Source organism: Lepisma saccharinum, unplaced genomic scaffold (genome assembly GCF_977018435.1).
Source record: "Lepisma saccharinum unplaced genomic scaffold, izLepSacc3.1 HAP1_SCAFFOLD_112, whole genome shotgun sequence".
In the NCBI taxonomy this organism is placed as follows: Eukaryota; Metazoa; Arthropoda; class Insecta; order Zygentoma; family Lepismatidae; genus Lepisma; species Lepisma saccharinum.
This window is the reverse complement of record NW_028142935.1, coordinates 1,145,749-1,169,117: the sequence shown is the minus strand read 5'-3', so window position 1 is coordinate 1,169,117 and position 23,369 is coordinate 1,145,749. Positions and strand designations below refer to the sequence as shown.

The 23,369-nt window shown below is 36.5% G+C and overlaps 1 protein-coding gene across 1 annotated transcript; it reads right to left on the bottom strand.

Moving 5' to 3' along the window:
• Nucleotides 1–809: 809 nt before the first annotated feature.
• Nucleotides 810–2,515, bottom strand: LOC145982324 (uncharacterized). The gene is made up of 2 exons (XM_083115885.1): nucleotides 2,464–2,515; nucleotides 810–1,295 (listed from the first exon to the last, which is right to left on the bottom strand). The coding sequence occupies exon 2, from the start codon at nucleotides 1,293–1,295 to the stop codon at nucleotides 828–830; it is 468 nt and encodes a 155-aa protein (XP_082972011.1). The 5' UTR covers nucleotides 2,464–2,515; the 3' UTR covers nucleotides 810–827.
• Between the last annotated feature and the right edge of the window lie 20,854 nt (nucleotides 2,516–23,369).

Sequence of the window (23,369 nt, the reverse complement as noted above, 5' to 3'; positions counted from 1 at the left end):
GTCAAGGTCATCTCAAGGTCAAGGTCAAGGTCAAGGTCAGGGTCAAGGTCAAGGTCATCTCAAGGTCAAGGTCAAGGTCAAGGTCAAGGTCAAGGTCATCTCAAGGTCAAGGTCAAGGTCAGGGTCAAGGTCAAGGTCAGGGTCAAGGTCAAGGTCAAGGTCATCTCAAGGTCAAGGTCAAGTTCAAGGTCAAGGTCAAGGTCAAGGTGTATATGTATATGTAATATATATATATATACTCTGACATATGTGTGTGTGTGTGATATGTTATTAGCGGTCATTAACTTACGGTTACAAATATATATATATATATATATACTGTTATTAGCGGTCATTAACTTACGGTTACAAAGGTATACGGTTTTACACTTTAACCATGAGTTATGTGTGTTAGCGGGTTCTGTGACATACTGCGAATGGTTTGTCATTCTCGTTAGCAGAATATGATACCGCTATCCACCCACTTCCGTACAGAGATATCAACATCCACCCATTTCCTTACAGAGATATCAACATCCACCCATTTCCTTTTGATATTGCGAATGGAAAATGAAACTTGTCGAATACACTGACAGTGTTTGTTCTGACATCTTATAGAAGCCATCAAGAATATGGAGAGAGAGAACTTTGTAAGTATTCCAAGTAAATAATTAACATAATCATTTTTTACATATATTCAATATATGTTTATTATTTCCATTTATTCAAAATACATATATGGATCAGAAAAACAGTGTTACTCTGCACACATGTCAAGTTATATACATTACATATATAGAAATAACGAAAATTGAATAAGATGATTAGTGTGTTAGCATTGTTAGTTTTTAGTTATCCAATTTGCGTTTTTTCAAAATCTCTAGCATCCTCTTCTCCATTTCACCTTCTGTACCCCCCATTTTATCTATACCTCTCTGCTTCCGCACACCTTTGAAAACTTCCATCAGTTCAAAACACACTTTCATGCTGAAGTGGGATGGTACATAGGTAGCTTTTCTTATATTTTCAATAAACCCCTCGAACACCGGACTTGTTTGTTTCTTGTCGCATATGTACGTGAACAGCTTGACGAGGTTGTCGAGCCTAACCTCCATATCCTTGCACACCTCTTCCAGATTTTCCAACAACTCTCCAGCTAAACCATTCTCCTCGCAAAAATCTACAAAGCACGCAATCTGCTTCTCAGCCTGCTTCGCATGGGTCTTGCTCCATAGATTCCTTCTCTCACCTCCACTTTCAGCTTCATTTTTCACATTCGCGTGTAGGAGGTCAAATTCGAACGGTAGGGATGCCATCTGGAAATAAAAAACAAAAAGTAAGACATATGTTTTTTTGTTTTCAGCAAAAGTTTTTCACCATGGGCAACATGATGCAGACACAGTTCATATTAATGCAGATATTCGGTGTGATGACGGGTACGGAAGAGACGTTTCTCAGAAAAATAAGGAATATATTGGCGAAATATCACAGGATAAATCAGCAAAACAGAAAATTCTTCAAGCAAAAAATAGACGCCATGAGGGGACAGTTGGACCAGATGGAAGAGGAGCTGGACCGGAGATTCGGTACTCATGATATGCAGAACGAGATTCTGGACGAGTGCCGTACCCACCAAAAAGGGTAAATACCATATTTTATAATACAATATTTTGACACGTCTATTATATTGGAATACATTTTTTCTGGAATTCTCAAATTATAATTTCTTATACACGCATATTAACAATTTTTCGATTAAAGTATCTGATAATTCCCGATTCACACATAGAAACATACTGTCCTATACTTACAAACGTTCTTCTAAATTTAAACATTTTAATCATTACTAATTCGTTCTATATATTTTGATATGCATTTTCTCACAAAATATTTCTATCTATTTACAGGTTCGATACTCTCCGAAAAAGACATGTAAGACGTTACCAGCATCTAGAATCAGGGAAGAGTTTAAGACGAAAACAAACTTCTTCATCTTCCACAACAGTAAACCCCCCACCCCCTCTAATACCTACGTCTCCGTCACCTTTCGACCGTTCCAAACCTTCTACCTCTACTACTCACACTCTTGCTACAGAACCCGTGCTATTCGAACCTGCAGCTCTTCCACAAATTCCCCCTCCGAGTTCTGCTCTATTTTTCGCACGCCTGTCCTCCCCCCTGATACCGAATGCTGGTAACTCTACTACTTCACTATCTTCGGGTGGAAATAACCCCCAACCGGAGATAGTGGAGATACTTTCCGGAGAAGAAGAAGAAGAAGCTCAACAGGTATAAGTACCGAATCTCCGGTGAGTTTTCTGTTTTTTATATTCTATCGCTTCTAACTTTGTATTCATAGCTCATTTTAAATATATATGTACACGTTTATTACTATTTTTAAATATCGATCTTTTCATTTTACCCTCAGTTTCGGAAATTATACCCTACTCCGGAATACAGAACAAAAACAATATGCTTTCTCACCGTTCACTCTTCGTCAATTTCTGAGGTGTCCGTCTCTTCTATGATATCTGGGTACCGCCGTGTCGGTGGGGTTCTACTTCCGGAAAACTGTTCCTCCACTTTGTATATGCTGGAAAGAAAAATGAATATTCTTTTTAGTCCACTTATTGTCGGATCGTTACCGTACTCCAGTAATTCCGCAGGATCCAAAACATGGCCGTTCACACCCATTACCGTGCCTATCGAGTTGTTTAACATTATACCGGTGTGGAACCATTTGAAAATCTCGTTCAACGTTAATACAGAGTCTCGGTAACTTTTTCGAAACATCTGCATTAACGTTGAAACGTCACAGTAATCAACTATCATGTAGGACTTGTGGCACCCTACTCGGTAGACACGTGGGATTTCCTCACTAACTAGCTCCTCCAAATTCTCATAGCGAACCATCTCGATGCCTGAAACAGAATGTCTCAAGTTCTCGCCGGCTCCCATCAGATATTTTGTGGCAACACATTGAGGAGGAACATGCAGATAATCTACATTTATATGCTCGGAATTTAACTCCGTCTCTGTTTCCTGGCATATACAGTTAGTTGAGGTAACCCCCGTAACTACAATGAACGGCCCTGCCTGGTACCCGTGTGCAGCTATATCATCTGCTACTTTCTCCGACCACACACAGTACGGTAAGTGGCTGTACACGGGAGCTCTTTCTGTAACAAAATGTGTCTCGCATAATCCCTGCGTACGATGTCGGGAATAGAACATACTGATCGCAAATCCATCATTGTCCAATTCCAAACATCTTTCACGCGATACATTCCTGCTGTAATATGTGACCAGAAGAGATTCTCGGAATCTTATAGGTGCATCTATAATCAGCAACTCACAATTCTTCCCAACAGACAATTTTGGTTTGACCGACGACTTCACTTTCCCTAGACCAGAAATCGTAGCAGGGTATGCCAGACACGTTGTTTTACATGGAGAGTACTCCGTATAGCCATATAAGGGGTTAGACACAACATTCTTCAGAATATTCTGTTTCCTCCTCCTTGAACGTTTACCGTCATCATCGATACGTTTTCCTCTGCAGCGTTTTAGTTTCTCGTATACATGATGGGCGGCATTTTTTTCCTCCCAACTACGTCGAAATTCTGCTTCGCTAATACAACTACCCTCATACCATTTCTCTTCCGTACTCCCACCTGGACGTATCGATGATTCCGGTAAACTTTCAGGAGCAGGTACGTCACTACTACAATCCGAAACTGGTTCAGCTGGGGATAATTTTCCAATCACCCCACCGAAAAACGTCAACACCCAGGACACCAAACCCATCATACTTACCTTCGAATAGCGGTTCTATCGCTTCCTCCGGTAACAACTATCTCCAATGATGTACACAGCTGAAGATGTCTGGTGAATAGTGAAATTCAAACACAACGGAACTTTTTATATACCTACCTACCCCTCCTCTTCCTCGCTGATAACTTCTCCCTGAAGTTCCTTGCGCATCCTCTCGCGCAGAGCGTCGAGTGCCCACGTACCTCGTCGATCCTCCTCCCCCGGTATCACATACACATCCACCTCTTCGGAGAAACGTACTGTTTTCTTTTCTTTCCTTCCGTTCTCCATCCAGCAAAAACAGTATCACATTTTCTCTATCTTTGCATAACCAGCACATGTTCCTACACAAATAGCATTTATCTCAACTAAACTCATAACCAACGCCCCTAAAAACCAATTACACACATCCGCTCTTTTCCTTTTTCCCGCTCTCCATTCCGCCGCCTACTAACGTATCCTGCACACAGTCATACCTTATCAACGTTCCCACAAACTTCTACACGCCCATTCCAAGAAACATCCGACATGTCCCAACACGTGTTCCACAATCTCTCCATATCACTTCAACATCCCAACACATTTCCTTTCCAACTCCTTTATCTTCTAAACAGTCCACTCTTATCAACTTCAACAGTCATTTACGCCCCCAACCGAAACGGAAACCCATATCATGGTTCACTTCCTCATTAACAACAGGAAACCCCAACCCATATCAACATTCCCAGAAAACCGTCACCTCATCATTAACAACAGGACACCATCTTATCAATTCCCCAACCGACTTTTCCTCCCCCCCCCCCCCCAATCAAAACACTCCTCACAAATTAATCACAACCCATTCAATGACGTCACACCAATCAAATCCCTCCTAACAAAATAAACCCCACCCATTTATGACGTCATCACCCAAAACACCCACCCTTGCTTGCCCACACGGCTTGGTCATCAATTGATCTTTGATCGATCTTTTCCAATCAATTGATTTATCGACTTCAACGGGGGTACATAACTACTCTCCTATCTGAAAATTTGAAAATTCTTCAAAAATTCGTCGAAAATCTTGATGTCTCCAATCTCTTGTTTTGTACGTTTTTTCCACGTGTCTTGACATCCAATGTATCCCTGCAATGTTTGGTTGAGATCTGAGTATGTAGTTTTTGACCTTATCTGGAACCTCCTATCTGAAAATTTGAAAATTCTTCAAAAATTCGTCCAAAATCTTGATGTCTCCAATCTCTTGTTTTGTACGTTTTTTCCACGTGTCTCGACCTCCAATGTATCCCTGCAAAGTTTGATGAAGATCTGAGTATGTCGTTTTTGACCTTATCTGGAACATCCTTTCTGAAAATTTGAAAATTCTTAAAAAATTCGTCGAAAATCTTGATGTCTCCAATCTCTTGTTTTGTACGTTTTTTCCACGTGTCTTGACATCCAATGTATCCCTGCAAAGTTTGGTGAAGATCTGAGTATGTAGTTTTTGACCTTATATGGAACCTCCTATCTGAAAATTTGAAAATTCTTAAAAAATTCGTCCAAAATCTTGATGTCACCAATCCTCTGTTTTGTATGTTTTTTCCACGTGTCTTGACATCCAATGTATCCATGCAAAGTTTGGTGAAGATCTGAGTATGTCGTTTTTGACCTTATCTGGAACCTCCCATCTGAAAATTTGAAAATTCTTAAAAAATTCGTCGAAAATCTTGATGTCTCCGATCTCTTGTTTTGTACGTTTTTTCCACGTGTCTTGACATGCAAAGTATTCCTGCAAAGTTTGGTGAAGATCTGACTATGTAGTTTTTGACCTCATCTGGAACCTCCTATCTGAAAATTTGAAAATTCTTTAAAAATTCGTCCAAAATATTGATGTCTCCAATCTCTTGTTTTGTACGTTTTTTCCACGTGTCTTGACATCCAATGTATCCCTGCAATGTTTGGTGAAGATCTGAGTATGTAGTTTTTGACCTTATCTGGAACCTCCCATCTGAAAATTTGAAAATTCCTAAAAAATCCGTCCAAAATCTTGATGACCCCAATCTCTTGTTTTGTACGTTTTTTCCACGTGTCTTGACATCCAATGTATCCCTGCAAAGTTTGGTGAAGATCTGAGTATGTAGTTTTTGACCTTATCTGGAACCTCCTATCTGAAAATTTGAAAATTCTTAAAAAATTCGTCCAAAATCTTGATGTCTCCAATCTCTTGTTTTGTACGTTTTTTCCACGTGTCTTGATATCCAATGTATCCCTGCAAAGTTTGGTGAAGATCTGAGTATGTCGTTTTGAACCTTATCTGGAACGTCCTTTCTGAAAATTTGAAAATTGTTAAAAAATTCGTCCAAAATCTTGATGTCTCCAATCTCTTTTTTGTACGTTTTTTCCACGTGTCTTGACATCCAATGTATCCCTGCAAAGTTTGGTGAAGATCTGAGTATGTAGTTTTTGACCTTATCTGGAACCTCCCATCTGAAAATTTGAGAATTCTTAAAAAATTCGTCCAAAATCTTGATGTCTCCAATCTCTTGTTTTGTACGTTTTTTCCACGTGTCTTGACATGCAAAGTATCCCTGCAACGTTTGGTGAAGATCTGAGTATGTAGTTTTTGACCTTATCTGGAAACTCCTATCTGAAAATTTGAAAATTCTTCAAAAATTCGTCGAAAATCTTGATGTCTCCAATCTCTTGTTTTGTACGTTTTTTCCACGTGTCTTGACATCCAATGTATCCCTGCAATGTTTGGTTGAGATCTGAGTATGTAGTTTTTGACCTTATCTGGAACCTCCTATCTGAAAATTTGAAAATTCTTCAAAAATTCGTCCAAAATCTTGATGTCTCCAATCTCTTGTTTTGTACGTTTTTTCCACGTGTCTCGACCTCCAATGTATCCCTGCAAAGTTTGGTGAAGATCTGAGTATGTCGTTTTTGACCTTATCTGGAACATCCTTTCTGAAAATTTGAAAATTCTTAAAAAATTCGTCGAAAATCTTGATGTCTCCAATCTCTTGTTTTGTACGTTTTTTCCACGTGTCTTGACATCCAATGTATCCCTGCAAAGTTTGGTGAAGATCTGAGTATGTAGTTTTTGACCTTATATGGAACCTCCTATCTGAAAATTTGAAAATTCTTAAAAAATTCGTCCAAAATCTTGATGTCACCAATCCTATGTTTTGTATGTTTTTTTCCACGTGTCTTGACATCCAATGTATCCATGCAAAGTTTGGTGAAGATCTGAGTATGTCGTTTTTGACCTTATCTGGAACCTCCCATCTGAAAATTTGAAAATTCTTAAAAAATTCGTCGAAAATCTTGATGTCTCCGATCTCTTGTTTTGTACGTTTTTTCCACGTGTCTTGACATGCAAAGTATTCCTGCAAAGTTTGGTGAAGATCTGACTATGTAGTTTTTGACCTCATCTGGAACCTCCTATCTGAAAATTTGAAAATTCTTTAAAAATTCGTCCAAAATATTGATGTCTCCAATCTCTTGTTTTGTACGTTTTTTCCACGTGTCTTGACATCCAATGTATCCCTGCAATGTTTGGTGAAGATCTGAGTATGTAGTTTTTGACCTTATCTGGAACCTCCCATCTGAAAATTTGAAAATTCCTAAAAAATCCGTCCAAAATCTTGATGACCCCAATCTCTTGTTTTGTACGTTTTTTCCACGTGTCTTGACATCCAATGTATCCCTGCAAAGTTTGGTGAAGATCTGAGTATGTAGTTTTTGACCTTATCTGGAACCTCCTATCTGAAAATTTGAAAATTCTTAAAAAATTCGTCCAAAATCTTGATGTCTCCAATCTCTTGTTTTGTACGTTTTTTCCACGTGTCTTGATATCCAATGTATCCCTGCAAAGTTTGGTGAAGATCTGAGTATGTCGTTTTTGACCTTATCTGGAACATCCTTTCTGAAAATTTGAAAATTGTTAAAAAATTCGTCCAAAATCTTGATGTCTCCAATCTCTTTTTTGTACGTTTTTTCCACGTGTCTTGACATCCAATGTATCCCTGCAAAGTTTGGTGAAGATCTGAGTATGTAGTTTTTGACCTTATCTGGAACCTCCCATCTGAAAATTTGAAAATTCTTAAAAAATTCGACCAAAATCTTGATGTCTCCAATCTTTTGTTTTGTACGTTTTTTCCACGTGTCTTGACACATAATGTATCCCTGCAAAGTTTGGTGAAGATCTGAGTATGTAGTTTTTGACCTTATCTGGAACCTCCCATCTGAAAATTTGAAAATTCCTAAAAAATCCGTGCAAAATCTTGATGACCCCAATCTCTTGTTTTGTACGTTTTTTCCACGTGTCTTGACATCCAATGTATTCCTGCAATGTTTGGTGAAGATCTGAGTATGTAGTTTTTGACCTTATATGGAACCTCCTATCTGAAAATTTGAAAATTCTTAAAAAATTCGACCAAAATCTTGATGTTCCGAATCCTATGTTTTGTATGTTTTTTCCACGTGTCTTGACATCCAATGTATCCATGCAAAGTTTGGTGAAGATCTGAGTATGTAGTTTTTGACCTTATATTAAACCTCCCATCTGAAAATTTGAAAATTCTTAAAAAATTCGTCCAAAATCTTGATGACCCCAATCTCTTGTTTTGTACGTTTTTTCCACGTGTCTTGACATCCAAAGTATCCCTGCAAAGTTTGGTGAAGATCTGAGTATGTAGTTTTTGACCTTATATGGAACCTCCTTTCTGAAAATTTGAGAATTCTTAAAAAATTCGTCCAAAATCTTGATGTCTCCAATCTCTTGTTTTGTACGTTTTTTCCACGTGTCTTGACATCCAATGTATCCATGCAAAGTTTGGTGAAGATCTGAGTATGTCGTTTTTGACCTTATCTGGAACCTCCCATCTGAAAATTTGAAAATTCTTAAAAAATTCGTCGAAAATCTTGATGTCTCCAATCTTTTGTTTTGTACGTTTTTTCCACGTGTCTTGACATGCAAAGTATCCCTGCAACGTTTGGTGAAGATCTGAGTATGTAGTTTTTGACCTTATCTGGAACCTCCCATCTGAAAATTTGAAAATTCCTAAAAAATCCGTGCAAAATCTTGATGACCCCAATCTCTTGTTTTGTACGTTTTTTCCACGTGTCTTGACATCCAATGTATTCATGCAAAGTTTGGTGAAGATCTGAGTATGTCGTTTTTGACCTTATCTGGAACCTCCCATCTGAAAATTTGAAAATTCTTAAAAAATTCGTCGAAAATCTTGATGTCTCCAATCTCTTGTTTTGTACGTTTTTTCCACGTGTCTTGACATGCAAAGTATCCCTGCAACGTTTGGTGAAGATCTGAGTATGTAGTTTTTGACCTTATCTGGAACCTCCTATCTGAAAATTTGAAAATTCTTCAAAAATTCGTCGAAAATCTTGATGTCTCCAATCTCTTGTTTTGTACGTTTTTTCCACGTGTCTTGACATCCAATGTATCCCTGCAATGTTTGGTGGAGATCTGAGTATGTAGTTTTTGACCTTATCTGGGACCTCCTATCAGAAAATTTGAAAATTCTTCAAAAATTCGTCCAAAATCTTGATGTCTCCAATCTCTTGTTTTGTACGTTTTTTCCACGTGTCTCGACCTCCAATGTATCCCTGCAAAGTTTGGTGAAGATCTGAGTATGTCGTTTTTGACCTTATCTGGAACATCCTTTCTGAAAATTTGAAAATTCTTAAAAAATTCGTCGAAAATCTTGATGTCTCCAATCTCTTGTTTTGTACGTTTTTTCCACGTGTCTTGACATCCAATGTATCCCTGCAAAGTTTGGTGAAGATCTGAGTATGTAGTTTTTGACCTTATATGGAACCTCCCATCTGAAAATTTGAAAATTCCTAAAAAATCCGTCCAAAATCTTGATGACCCCAATCTCTTGTTTTGTACTTTTTTTCCACGTGTCTTGACATCCAATGTATCCCTGCAAAGTTTGGTGAAGATCTGAGTATGTAGTTTTTGATCTTATCTGGAACCTCCTATCTGAAAATTTGAAAATTCTTAAAAAATTCGTCCAAAATCTTGATGTCTCCAATCTCTTGTTTTGTACGTTTTTTCCACGTGTCTTGATATCCAATGTATCCCTGCAAAGTTTGGTGAAGATCTGAGTATGTTGTTTTTGACCTTATCTGGAACATCCTTTCTGAAAATTTGAAAATTGTTAAAAAATTCGTCCAAAATCTTGATGTCTCCTATCTCTTGTTTTGTACGTTTTTTCCACGTGTCTTGACATCCAATGTATCCCTGCAAAGTTTGGTGAAGATCTGAGTATGTAGTTTTTGACCTTATCTGGAACCTCCCATCTGAAAATTTGAAAATTCTTAAAAAATTCGACCAATATCTTGATGTCTCCAATCTCTTGTTTTGTACGTTTTTTCCACGTGTCTTGACACATAATGTATCCATGCAAAGTTTGGTGAAGATCTGAGTATGTAGTTTTTGACCTTATATGGAACCTCCTATCTGAAAATTTAAAAATTCTTAAAAAAATTCGTCCAAAATCTTGATGTCTCCAATCTCTTGTTTTGTACGTTTTTTCCACGTGTCTTGACATCCAATGTATCCCTGCAAAGTTTGGTGAAGATCTGAGTATGTAGTTTTTGACCTTATCTGGAACCTCCCATCTGAAAATTTGAAAATTCTTAAAAAATTCGACCAAAATCTTGATGTCTCCAATCTTTTGTTTTGTACGTTTTTTCCACGTGTCTTGACACATAATGTATCCATGCAAAGTTTGGTGAAGATCTGAGTATGTAGTTTTTGACCTTATATGGAACCTCCTATCTGAAAATTTGAAAATTCTTAAAAAATTCGTCCAAAATCTTGATGTCTCCAATCTCTTGTTTTGTACGTTTTTTCCACGTGTCTTGACATCCAATGTATCCCTGCAAAGTTTGGTGAAGATCTGAGTATGTAGTTTTTGACCTTATCTGGAACCTCCCATCTGAAAATTTGAAAATTCCTAAAAAATCCGTGCAAAATCTTGATGACCCCAATCTCTTGTTTTGTACGTTTTTTCCACGTGTCTTGACATCCAATGTATTCCTGCAATGTTTGGTGAAGATCTGAGTATGTAGTTTTTGACCTTATATGGAACCTCCTATCTGAAAATTTGAAAATTCTTAAAAAATTCGACCAAAATCTTGATGTTCCGAATCCTATGTTTTGTATGTTTTTTCCACGTGTCTTGACATCCAATGTATCCCTGCAAAGTTTGGTGAAGATCTGAGTATGTAGTTTTTGACCTTATATTGAACCTCCCATCTGAAAATTTGAAAATTCTTAAAAAATTCGTCCAAAATCTTGATGACCCCAATCTCTTGTTTTGTACGTTTTTTCCACGTGTCTTGACATCCAAAGTATCCCTGCAAAGTTTGGTGAAGATCTGAGTATGTAGTTTTTGACCTTATATGGAACCTCCTTTCTGAAAATTTGAGAATTCTTAAAAAATTCGTCCAAAATCTTGATGTCTCCAATCTCTTGTTTTGTACGTTTTTTCCACGTGTCTTGACATCCAATGTATCCATGCAAAGTTTGGTGAAGATCTGAGTATGTCGTTTTTGACCTTATCTGGAACCTCCCATCTGAAAATTTGAAAATTCTTAAAAAATTCGTCGAAAATCTTGATGTCTCCAATCTTTTGTTTTGTACGTTTTTTCCACGTGTCTTGACATGCAAAGTATCCCTGCAACGTTTGGTGAAGATCTGAGTATGTAGTTTTTGACCTTATCTGGAACCTCCTATCTGAAAATTTGAAAATTCTTAAAAAATTCGTCCAAAATCTTGATGTCTCCAATCTCTTGTTTTGTACGTTTTTCCCACGTGTCTTGACATCCAATGTATCCCTGCAAAGTTTGGTGAAGATCTGAGTATGTCGTTTTTGACCTTATCTGGAACCTCCCATCTGAAAATTTGAAAATTCTTAAAAAATTCGTCGAAAATCTTGATGTCTCCAATCTTTTGTTTTGTACGTTTTTTCCACGTGTCTTGACATGCAAAGTATCCCTGCAACGTTTGGTGAAGATCTGAGTATGTAGTTTTTGACCTTATCTGGAACCTCCTATCTGAAAATTTGAAAATTCTTAAAAAATTCGTCCATAATCTTGATGTCTCCAATCTCTTGTTTTGTACGTTTTTTCCACGTGTCTTGACATCCAATGTATCCCTGCAAAGTTTGGTGAAGATCTGAGTATGTAGTTTTTGACCTTATATGGAACCTCCTATCTGAAAATTTGAAAATTCTTAAAAAATTCGTCGAAAATCTTGATGTCACCAATCCTATGTTTTGTATGTTTTTTCCACGTGTCTTGACATCCAATGTATCCATGCAAAGTTTGGTGAAGATCTGAGTATGTCGTTTTTGACCTTATCTGGAACCTCCCATCTGAAAATTTGAAAATTCTTAAAAAATTCGTCGAAAATCTTGATGTCTCCGATCTCTTGTTTTGTACGTTTTTTCCACGTGTCTTGACATGCAAAGTATTCCTGCAAAGTTTGGTGAAGATCTGAGTATGTAGTTTTTGACCTCATCTGGAACCTCCTATCTGAAAATTTGAAAATTCTCAAAAAATTCGTCCAAAATTTTGATGTCTCCAATCTCTTGTTTTGTACGTTTTTTCCACGTGTCTTGACATCCAATGTATCCCTGCAATGTTTGGTGAAGATCTGAGTATGTAGTTTTTGACCTTATCTGGAACCTCCCATCTGAAAATTTGAAAATTCCTAAAAAATCCGTCCAAAATCTTGATGACCCCAATCTCTTGTTTTGTACGTTTTTTCCACGTGTCTTGACATCCAATGTATCCCTGCAAAGTTTGGTGAAGATCTGAGTATGTCGTTTTTGACCTTATCTGGAACCTCCTATCTGAAAATTTGAAAATTCTTAAAAAATTCGTCCAAAATCTTGATGTCTCCAATCTCTTGTTTTGTACGTTTTTTCCACGTGTCTTGATATCCAATGTATCCCTGCAAAGTTTGGTGAAGATCTGAGTATGTCGTTTTTGACCTTATCTGGAACATCCTTTCTGAAAATTTGAAAATTGTTAAAAAATTCGTCCAAAATCTTGATGTCTCCAATCTCTTTTTTGTACGTTTTTTCCACGTGTCTTGACATCCAATGTATCCCTGCAAAGTTTGGTGAAGATCTGAGTATGTAGTTTTTGACCTTATCTGGAACCTCCCATCTGAAAATTTGAAAATTCTTAAAAAATTCGACCAAAATCTTGATGTCTCCAATCTTTTGTTTTGTACGTTTTTTCCACGTGTCTTGACACATAATGTATCCATGCAAAGTTTGGTGAAGATCTGAGTATGTAGTTTTTGACCTTATATGGAACCTCCTATCTGAAAATTTGAAAATTCTTAAAAAATTCGTCCAAAATCTTGATGTCTCCAATCTCTTGTTTTGCACGTTTTTTCCACGTGTCTTGTCATCCAATGTATCCCTGCAAAGTTTGGTGAAGATCTGAGTATGTAGTTTTTGACCTTATCTGGAACCTCCCATCTGAAAATTTGAAAATTCCTAAAAAATCCGTGCAAAATCTTGATGACCCCAATCTCTTGTTTTGTACGTTTTTTCCACGTGTCTTGACATCCAATGTATCCATGCAAAGTTTGGTGAAGATCTGAGTATGTCGTTTTTGACCTTATCTGGAACCTCCCATCTGAAAATTTGAAAATTCTTAAAAAATTCGTCGAAAATCTTGATGTCTCCAATCTCTTGTTTTGTACGTTTTTTCCACGTGTCTTGACATGCAAAGTATCCCTGCAACGTTTGGTGAAGATCTGAGTATGTAGTTTTTGACCTTATCTGGAACCTCCTATCTGAAAATTTGAAAATTCTTCAAAAATTCGTCGAAAATCTTGATGTCTCCAATCTCTTGTTTTGTACGTTTTTTCCACGTGTCTTGACATCCAATGTATCCCTGCAATGTTTGGTGGAGATCTGAGTATGTAGTTTTTGACCTTATCTGGGACCTCCTATCAGAAAATTTGAAAATTCTTCAAAAATTCGTCCAAAATCTTGATGTCTCCAATCTCTTGTTTTGTACGTTTTTTCCACGTGTCTCGACCTCCAATGTATCCCTGCAAAGTTTGGTGAAGATCTGAGTATGTCGTTTTTGACCTTATCTGGAACATGCTTTCTGAAAATTTGAAAATTCTTAAAAAATTCGTCGAAAATCTTGATGTCTCCAATCTCTTGTTTTGTACGTTTTTTCCACGTGTCTTGACATCCAATGTATCCCTGCAAAGTTTGGTGAAGATCTGAGTTTGTAGTTTTTGACCTTATATGGAACCTCCTTTCTGAAAATTTGAAAATTCTCAAAAAGTTCGTCCATAATCTTGATGTCTCCAATCTCTTGTTTTGTACGTTTTTTCCACGTGTCTTGACATCCAATGTATCCCTGCAAAGTTTGGTGAAGATCTGAGTATGTAGTTTTTGACCTTATATGGAACCTCCTATCAGAAAATTTGAAAATTCTTAAAAAATTCGTCCAAAATCTTGATGTCACCAATCCTATGTTTTGTATGTTTTTTCCACGTGTCTTGACATCCAATGTATCCATGCAATGTTTGGTGAAGATCTGAGTATGTAGTTTTTGACCTTATCTGGAACCTCCCATCTGAAAATTTGAAAATTCCTAAAAAATCCGTCCAAAATCTTGATGACCCCAATCTCTTGTTTTGTACGTTTTTTCCACGTGTCTTGACATCCAATGTATCCCTGCAAAGTTTGGTGAAGATCTGAGTATGTAGTTTTTGACCTTATCTGGAACCTCCTATCTGAAAATTTGAAAATTCTTAAAAAATTCGTCCAAAATCTTGATGTCTCCAATCTCTTGTTTTGTACGTTTTTTCCACGTGTCTTGATATCCAATGTATCCCTGCAAAGTTTGGTGAAGATCTGAGTATGTCGTTTTTGACCTTATCTGGAACATCCTTTCTGAAAATTTGAAAATTGTTAAAAAATTCGTCCAAAATCTTGGTCTCCAATCTCTTTTTTGTACGTTTTTTCCACGTGTCTTGACATCCTATGTATCCCTGCAAAGTTTGGTGAAGATCTGAGTATGTAGTTTTTGACCTTATCTGGAACCTCCCATCTGAAAATTTGAAAATTCTTAAAAAATTCGACCAAAATCTTGATGTCTCCAATCTTTTTATTTGTACGTTTTTTCCACGTGTCTTGATACATAATGTATCCATGCAAAGTTTGGTGAAGATCTGAGTATGTAGTTTTTGACCTTATATGGAACCTCCTATCTGAAAATTTGAAAATTCTTAAAAAATTCGTCCAAAATCTTGATGTCTCCAATCTCTTGTTTTGTACGTTTTTCCACGTGTCTTGACATCCAATGTATCCCTGCAAAGTTTGGTGAAGATCTGAGTATGTAGTTTTTGACCTTATCTGGAACCTCCCATCTGAAAATTTGAAAATTCCTAAAAAATCCGTGCAAAATCTTGATGACCCCAATCTCTTGTTTTGTACGTTTTTTCCACGTGTCTTGACATCCAATGTATTCCTGCAATGTTTGGTGAAGATCTGAGTATGTAGTTTTTGACCTTATATGGAACCTCCTATCTGAAAATTTGAAAATTCTTAAAAAATTCGACCAAAATCTTGATGTTCCGAATCCTATGTTTTGTATGTTTTTTCCACGTGTCTTGACATCCAATGTATCCATGCAAAGTTTGGTGAAGATCTGAGTATGTAGTTTTTGACCTTATATTGAACCTCCCATCTGAAAATTTGAAAATTCTTAAAAAATTCGTCCAAAATCTTGATGACCCCAATCTCTTGTTTTGTACGTTTTTTCCACGTGTTTTGACATCCAAAGTATCCCTGCAAAGTTTGGTGAAGATCTGAGTATGTAGTTTTTGACCTTATATGGAACCTCCTTTCTGAAAATTTGAGAATTCTTAAAAAATTCGTCCAAAATCTTGATGTCTCCAATCTCTTGTTTGGTACGTTTTTTCCACGTGTCTTGACATCCAATGTATCCATGCAAAGTTTGGTGAAGATCTGAGTATGTCGTTTTTGACCTTATCTGGAACCTCCCATCTGAAAATTTGAAAATTCTTAAAAAATTCGTCGAAAATCTTGATGTCTCCAATCTTTTGTTTTGTACGTTTTTTCCACGTGTCTCGACCTCCAATGGATCCCTGCAAAGTTTGGTAAAGATCTGAGTATGTCGTTTTTGACCTTATCTGGAACCTCCCATCTGAAAATTTGAAAATTCTTAAAAAAATCGTCGAAAATCTTGATGTCTCCGATCTCTTGTTTTGTACGTTTTTTCCACGTGTCTTGACATGCAAAGTATTCCTGCAAAGTTTGGTGAAGATCTGAGTATGTAGTTTTTGACCTCATCTGGAACCTCCTATCTGAAAATTTGAAAATTCTTAAAAAATTCGTCCAAAATCTTGATGTCTCCAATCTCTTGTTTTGTACGTTTTTTCCACGTGTCTTGACATCCAATGTATCCCTGCAATGTTTGGTGAAGATCTGAGTATGTAGTTTTTGACCTTATCTGGAACCTCCCATCTGAAAATTTGAAAATTCCTAAAAAATCCGTCCAAAATCTTGATGACCCCAATCTCTTGTTTTGTACGTTTTTTCCACGTGTCTTGACATCCAATGTATCCCTGCAAAGTTTGGTGAAGATCTGAGTATGTAGTTTTTGACCTTATCTGGAACCTCCCATCTGAAAATTTGAAAATTCTTAAAAAATTCGACCAATATCTTGATGTCTCCAATCTCTTGTTTTGTACGTTTTTTCCACGTGTCTTGACACATAATGTATCCATGCAAAGTTTGGTGAAGATCTGAGTATGTAGTTTTTGACCTTATATGGAACCTCCTATCTGAAAATTTAAAAATTCTTAAAAAATTCGTCCAAAATCTTGATGTCTCCAATCTCTTGTTTTGTACGTTTTTTCCACGTGTCTTGACATCCAATGTATCCCTGCAAAGTTTGGTGAAGATCTGAGTATGTAGTTTTTGACCTTATCTGGAACCTCCCATCTGAAAATTTGAAAATTCTTAAAAAATTCGACCAAAATCTTGATGTCTCCAATCTTTTGTTTTGTACGTTTTTTCCACGTGTCTTGACACATAATGTATCCATGCAAAGTTTGGTGAAGATCTGAGTATGTAGTTTTTGACCTTATATGGAACCTCCTATCTGAAAATTTGAAAATTCTTAAAAAATTCGTCCAAAATCTTGATGTCTCCAATCTCTTGTTTTGTACGTTTTTTCCACGTGTCTTGACATCCAATGTATCCCTGCAAAGTTTGGTGAAGATCTGAGTATGTAGTTTTTGACCTTATCTGGAACCTCCCATCTGAAAATTTGAAAATTCCTAAAAAATCCGTGCAAAATCTTGATGACCCCAATCTCTTGTTTTGTACGTTTTTTCCACGTGTCTTGACATCCAATGTATTCCTGCAATGTTTGGTGAAGATCTGAGTATGTAGTTTTTGACCTTATATGGAACCTCCTATCTGAAAATTTGAAAATTCTTAAAAAATTCGACCAAAATCTTGATGTTCCGAATCCTATGTTTTGTATGTTTTTTCCACGTGTCTTGACATCCAATGTATCCATGCAAAGTTTGGTGAAGATCTGAGTATGTAGTTTTTGACCTTATATTGAACCTCCCATCTGAAAATTTGAAAATTCTTAAAAAATTCGTCCAAAACCTTGATGACCCCAATCTCTTGTTTTGTACGTTTTTTCCACGTGTCTTGACATCCAAAGTATCCCTGCAAAGTTTGGTGAAGATCTGAGTATGTAGTTTTTGACCTTATATGGAACCTCCTTTCTGAAAATTTGAGAATTCTTAAAAAATTCGTCCAAAATCTTGATGTCTCCAATCTCTTGTTTTGTACGTTTTTTCCACGTGTCTTGACATCCAATGTATCCATGCAAAGTTTGGTGAAGATCTGAGTTTGTCGTTTTTGACCTTATCTGGAACCTCCCATCTGAAAATTTGAAAATTCTTAAAAAATTCGTCGAAAATCTTGATGTCTCCAATCTTTTGTTTTGTACGTTTTTTCCACGTGTCTTGACATGCAAAGTATCCCTGCAACGTTTGGTGAAGATCTGAGTATGTAGTTTTTGACCTTATCTGGAACCTCCTATCTGAAAATTTGAAAATTCTTAAAAAATTCGTCCAAAATCTTGATGTCTCCAATCTCTTGTTTTGTACGTTTTTCCCACGTGTCTTGACATCCAATGTATCCCTGCAAAGTTTGGTGAAGATCTGAGTATGTCGTTTTTGACCTTATCTGGAACCTCCCATCTGAAAATTTGAAAATTCTTAAAAAATTCGTCGAAAATCTTGATGTCTCCAATCTTTTGTTTTGTACGTTTTTTCCACGTGTCTTGACATGCAAAGTATCCCTGCAACGTTTGGTGAAGATCTGAGTATGTAGTTTTTGACCTTATCTGGAACCTCCTATCTGAAAATTTGAAAATTCTTAAAAAATTCGTCCATAATCTTGATGTCTCCAATCTCTTGTTTTGTACGTTTTTTCCACGTGTCTTGACATCCAATGTATCCCTGCAAAGTTTGGTGAAGATCTGAGTATGTAGTTTTTGACCTTATATGGAACCTCCTATCTGAAAATTTGAAAATTCTTAAAAAATTCGTCCAAAATCTTGATGTCACCAATCCTATGTTTTGTATGTTTTTTCCACGTGTCTTGACATCCAATGTATCCATGCAAAGTTTGGTGAAGATCTGAGTATGTCGTTTTTGACCTTATCTGGAACCTCCCATCTGAAAATTTGAAAATTCTTAAAAAATTCGTCGAAAATCTTGATGTCTCCGATCTCTTGTTTTGTACGTTTTTTCCACGTGTCTTGACATGCAAAGTATTCCTGCAAAGTTTGGTGAAGATCTGAGTATGTAGTTTTTGACCTCATCTGGAACCTCCTATCTGAAAATTTGAAAATTCTTAAAAAATTCGTCCAAAATTTTGATGTCTCCAATCTCTTGTTTTGTACGTTTTTTCCACGTGTCTTGACATCCAATGTATCCCTGCAATGTTTGGTGAAGATCTGAGTATGTAGTTTTTGACCTTATCTGGAACCTCCCATCTGAAAATTTGAAAATTCCTAAAAAATCCGTCCAAAATCTTGATGACCCCAATCTCTTGTTTTGTACGTTTTTTCCACGTGTCTTGACATCCAATGTATCCCTGCAAAGTTTGGTGAAGATCTGAGTATGTCGTTTTTGACCTTATCTGGAACCTCCTATCTGAAAATTTGAAAATTCTTAAAAAATTCGTCCAAAATCTTGATGTCTCCAATCTCTTGTTTTGTACGTTTTTTCCACGTGTCTTGATATCCAATGTATCCCTGCAAAGTTTGGTGAAGATCTGAGTATGTCGTTTTTGACCTTATCTGGAACATCCTTTCTGAAAATTTGAAAATTGTTAAAAAATTCGTCCAAAATCTTGATGTCTCCAATCTCTTTTTTGTACGTTTTTTCCACGTGTCTTGACATCCAATGTATCCCTGCAAAGTTTGGTGAAGATCTGAGTATGTAGTTTTTGACCTTATCTGGAACCTCCCATCTGAAAATTTGAAAATTCTTAAAAAATTCGACCAAAATCTTGATGTCTCCAATCTTTTGTTTTGTACGTTTTTTCCACGTGTCTTGACACATAATGTATCCATGCAAAGTTTGGTGAAGATCTGAGTATGTAGTTTTTGACCTTATATGGAACCTCCTATCTGAAAATTTGAAAATTCTTAAAAAATTCGTCCAAAATCTTGATGTCTCCAATCTCTTGTTTTGTACGTTTTTTCCACGTGTCTTGACATCCAATGTATCCCTGCAAAGTTTGGTGAAGATCTGAGTATGTAGTTTTTGACCTTATCTGGAACCTCCAATCTGAAAATTTGAAAATTCCTAAAAAATCCGTGCAAAATCTTGATGACCCCAATCTCTTGTTTTGTACGTTTTTTCCACGTGTCTTGACATCCAATGTATCCATGCAAAGTTTGGTGAAGATCTGAGTATGTCGTTTTTGACCTTATCTGGAACCTCCCATCTGAAAATTTGAAAATTCTTAAAAAATTCGTCGAAAATCTTGATGTCTCCAATCTCTTGTTTTGTACGTTTTTTCCACGTGTCTTGACATCCAATGTATCCCTGCAATGTTTGGTGGAGATCTGAGTATGTAGTTTTTGACCTTATCTGGGACCTCCTATCAGAAAATTTGAAAATTCTTCAAAAATTCGTCCAAAATCTTGATGTCTCCAATCTCTTGTTTTGTACGTTTTTTCCACGTGTCTCGACCTCCAATGTATCCCTGCAAAGTTTGGTGAAGATCTGAGTATGTCGTTTTTGACCTTATCTGGAACATGCTTTCTGAAAATTTGAAAATTCTTAAAAAATTCGTCGAAAATCTTGATGTCTCCAATCTCTTGTTTTGTACGTTTTTTCCACGTGTCTTGACATCCAATGTATCCTTGCAAAGTTTGGTGAAGATCTGAGTATGTAGTTTTTGACCTTATATGGAACCTCCCATCTGAAAATTTGAAAATTCTCAAAAAATTCGTCCATAATCTTGATGTCTCCAATCTCTTGTTTTGTACGTTTTTTCCACGTGTCTTGACATCCAATGTATCCCTGCAAAGTTTGGTGAAGATCTGAGTATGTAGTTTTTGACCTTATATGGAACCTCCTATCTGAAAATTTGAAAATTCTTAAAAAATTCGTCCAAAATCTTGATGTCACCAATCCTATGTTTTGTATGTTTTTTCCACGTGTCTTGACATCCAATGTATCCATGCAAAGTTTGGTGAAGATCTGAGTATGTCGTTTTTGACCTTATCTGGAACCTCCCATCTGAAAATTTGAAAATTCTTAAAAAATTCGTCGAAAATCTTGATGTCTCCGATCTCTTGTTTTGTACGTTTTTTCCACGTGTCTTGACATGCAAAGTATTCCTGCAAAGTTTGGTGAAGATCTGAGTATTTAGTTTTTGACCTCATCTGGAACCTCCTATCTGAAAATTTGAAAATTCTTAAAAAATTCGTCCAAAATTTTGATGTCTCCAATCTCTTGTTTTGTACGTTTTTTCCACGTGTCTTGACATCCAATGTATCCCTGCAATGTTTGGTGAAGATCTGAGTATGTAGTTTTTGACCTTATCTGGAACCTCCCATCTGAAAATTTGAAAATTCCTAAAAAATCCGTCCAAAATCTTGATGACCCCAATCTCTTGTTTTGTACGTTTTTTCCACGTGTCTTGACATCCAATGTATCCCTGCAAAGTTTGGTGAAGATCTGAGTATGTAGTTTTTGACCTTATCTGGAACCTCCTATCTGAAAATTTGAAAATTCTTAAAAAATTCGTCCAAAATCTTGATGTCTCCAATCTCTTGTTTTGTACGTTTTTTCCACGTGTCTTGATATCCAATGTATCCCTGCAAAGTTTGGTGAAGATCTGAGTATGTCGTTTTTGACCTTATCTGGAACATCCTTTCTGAAAATTTGAAAATTGTTAAAAAATTCGTCCAAAATCTTGATGTCTCCAATCTCTTTTTTGTACGTTTTTTCCACGTGTCTTGACATCCAATGTATCCCTGCAAAGTTTGGTGAAGATCTGAGTATGTAGTTTTTGACCTTATCTGGAACCTCCCATCTGAAAATTTGAAAATTCTTAAAAAATTCGACCAAAATCTTGATGTCTCCAATCTTTTGTTTTGTACGTTTTTTCCACGTGTCTTGACACATAATGTATCCATGCAAAGTTTGGTGAAGATCTGAGTATGTAGTTTTTGACCTTATATGGAACCTCCTATCTGAAAATTTGAAAATTCTTAAAAAATTCGTCCAAAATCTTGATGTCTCCAATCTCTTGTTTTGTACGTTTTTTCCACGTGTCTTGACATCCAATGTATCCCTGCAAAGTTTGGTGAAGATCTGAGTATGTAGTTTTTGACCTTATCTGGAACCTCCCATCTGAAAATTTGAAAATTCCTAAAAAATCCGTGCAAAATCTTGATGACCCCAATCTCTTGTTTTGTACGTTTTTTCCACGTGTCTTGACATCCAATGTATTCCTGCAATGTTTGGTGAAGATCTGAGTATGTAGTTTTTGACCTTATATGGAACCTCCTATCTGAAAATTTGAAAATTCTTAAAAAATTCGACCAAAATCTTGATGTTCCGAATCCTATGTTTTGTATGTTTTTTCCACGTGTCTTGACATCCAATGTATCCATGCAAAGTTTGGTGAAGATCTGAGTATGTAGTTTTTGACCTTATATTGAACCTCCCATCTGAAAATTTGAAAATTCTTAAAAAATTCGTCCAAAATCTTGATAACCCCAATCTCTTGTTTTGTACGTTTTTTCCACGTGTCTTGACATCCAAAGTATCCCTGCAAAGTTTGGTGAAGATCTGAGTATGTAGTTTTTGACCTTATATGGAACCTCCTTTCTGAAAATTTGAGAATTCTTAAAAAATTCGTCCAAAATCTTGATGTCTCCAATCTCTTGTTTTGTACGTTTTTTCCACGTGTCTTGACATCCAATGTATCCATGCAAAGTTTGGTGAAGATCTGAGTATGTCGTTTTTGACCTTATCTGGAACCTCCCATCTGAAAATTTGAAAATTCTTAAAAAATTCGTCGAAAATCTTGATGTCTCCAATCTTTTGTTTTGTACGTTTTTTCCACGTGTCTTGACATGCAAAGTATCCCTGCAACGTTTGGTGAAGATCTGAGTATGTAGTTTTTGACCTTATCTGGAACCTCCTATCTGAAAATTTGAAAATTCTTCAAAAATTCGTCGAAAATCTTGATGTCTCCAATCTCTTGTTTTGTACGTTTTTTCCACGTGTCTTGACATCCAATGTATTCCTGCAATGTTTGGTGGAGATCTGAGTATGTAGTTTTAGACCTTATCTGGAACCTCCTATCTGAAAATTTGAAAATTCTTCAAAAATTCGTCCAAAATCTTGATGTCTCCAATCTCTTGTTTTGTACGTTTTTTCCACGTGTCTCGACCTCCAATGGATCCCTGCAAAGTTTGGTGAAGATCTGAGTATGTCGTTTTTGACCTTATCTGGAACATCCTTTCTGAAAATTTGAAAATTGTTAAAAAATTCGTCGAAAATCTTGATGTCTCCAATCTCTTGTTTTGTACGTTTTTTCCACGTGTCTTGACATCCAATGTATCCCTGCAAAGTTTGGTGAAGATCTGAGTATGTAGTTTTTGACCTTATATGGAACCTCCTATCTGAAAATTTGAAAATTCTTAAAAAATTCGTCCAAAATCTTGATGTCTCCAATCTCTTGTTTTGTACGTTTTTTCCACGTGTCTCGACCTCCAATGGATCCCTGCAAAGTTTGGTAAAGATCTGAGTATGTCGTTTTTGACCTTATCTGGAACCTCCCATCTGAAAATTTGAAAATTCTTAAAAAATTCGTCGAAAATCTTGATGTCTCCGATCTCTTGTTTTGTACGTTTTTTCCACGTGTCTTGACATGCAAAGTATTCCTGCAAAGTTTGGTGAAGATCTGAGTATGTAGTTTTTGACCTCATCTGGAACCTCCTAT

Coding starts and splice junctions, on each gene's coding strand:
- LOC145982324 (XM_083115885.1), bottom strand. CDS start 1,295: ATGGCATCCCTACCGTTCGAATTTGACCTCCTACACGCGAATGTGAAA.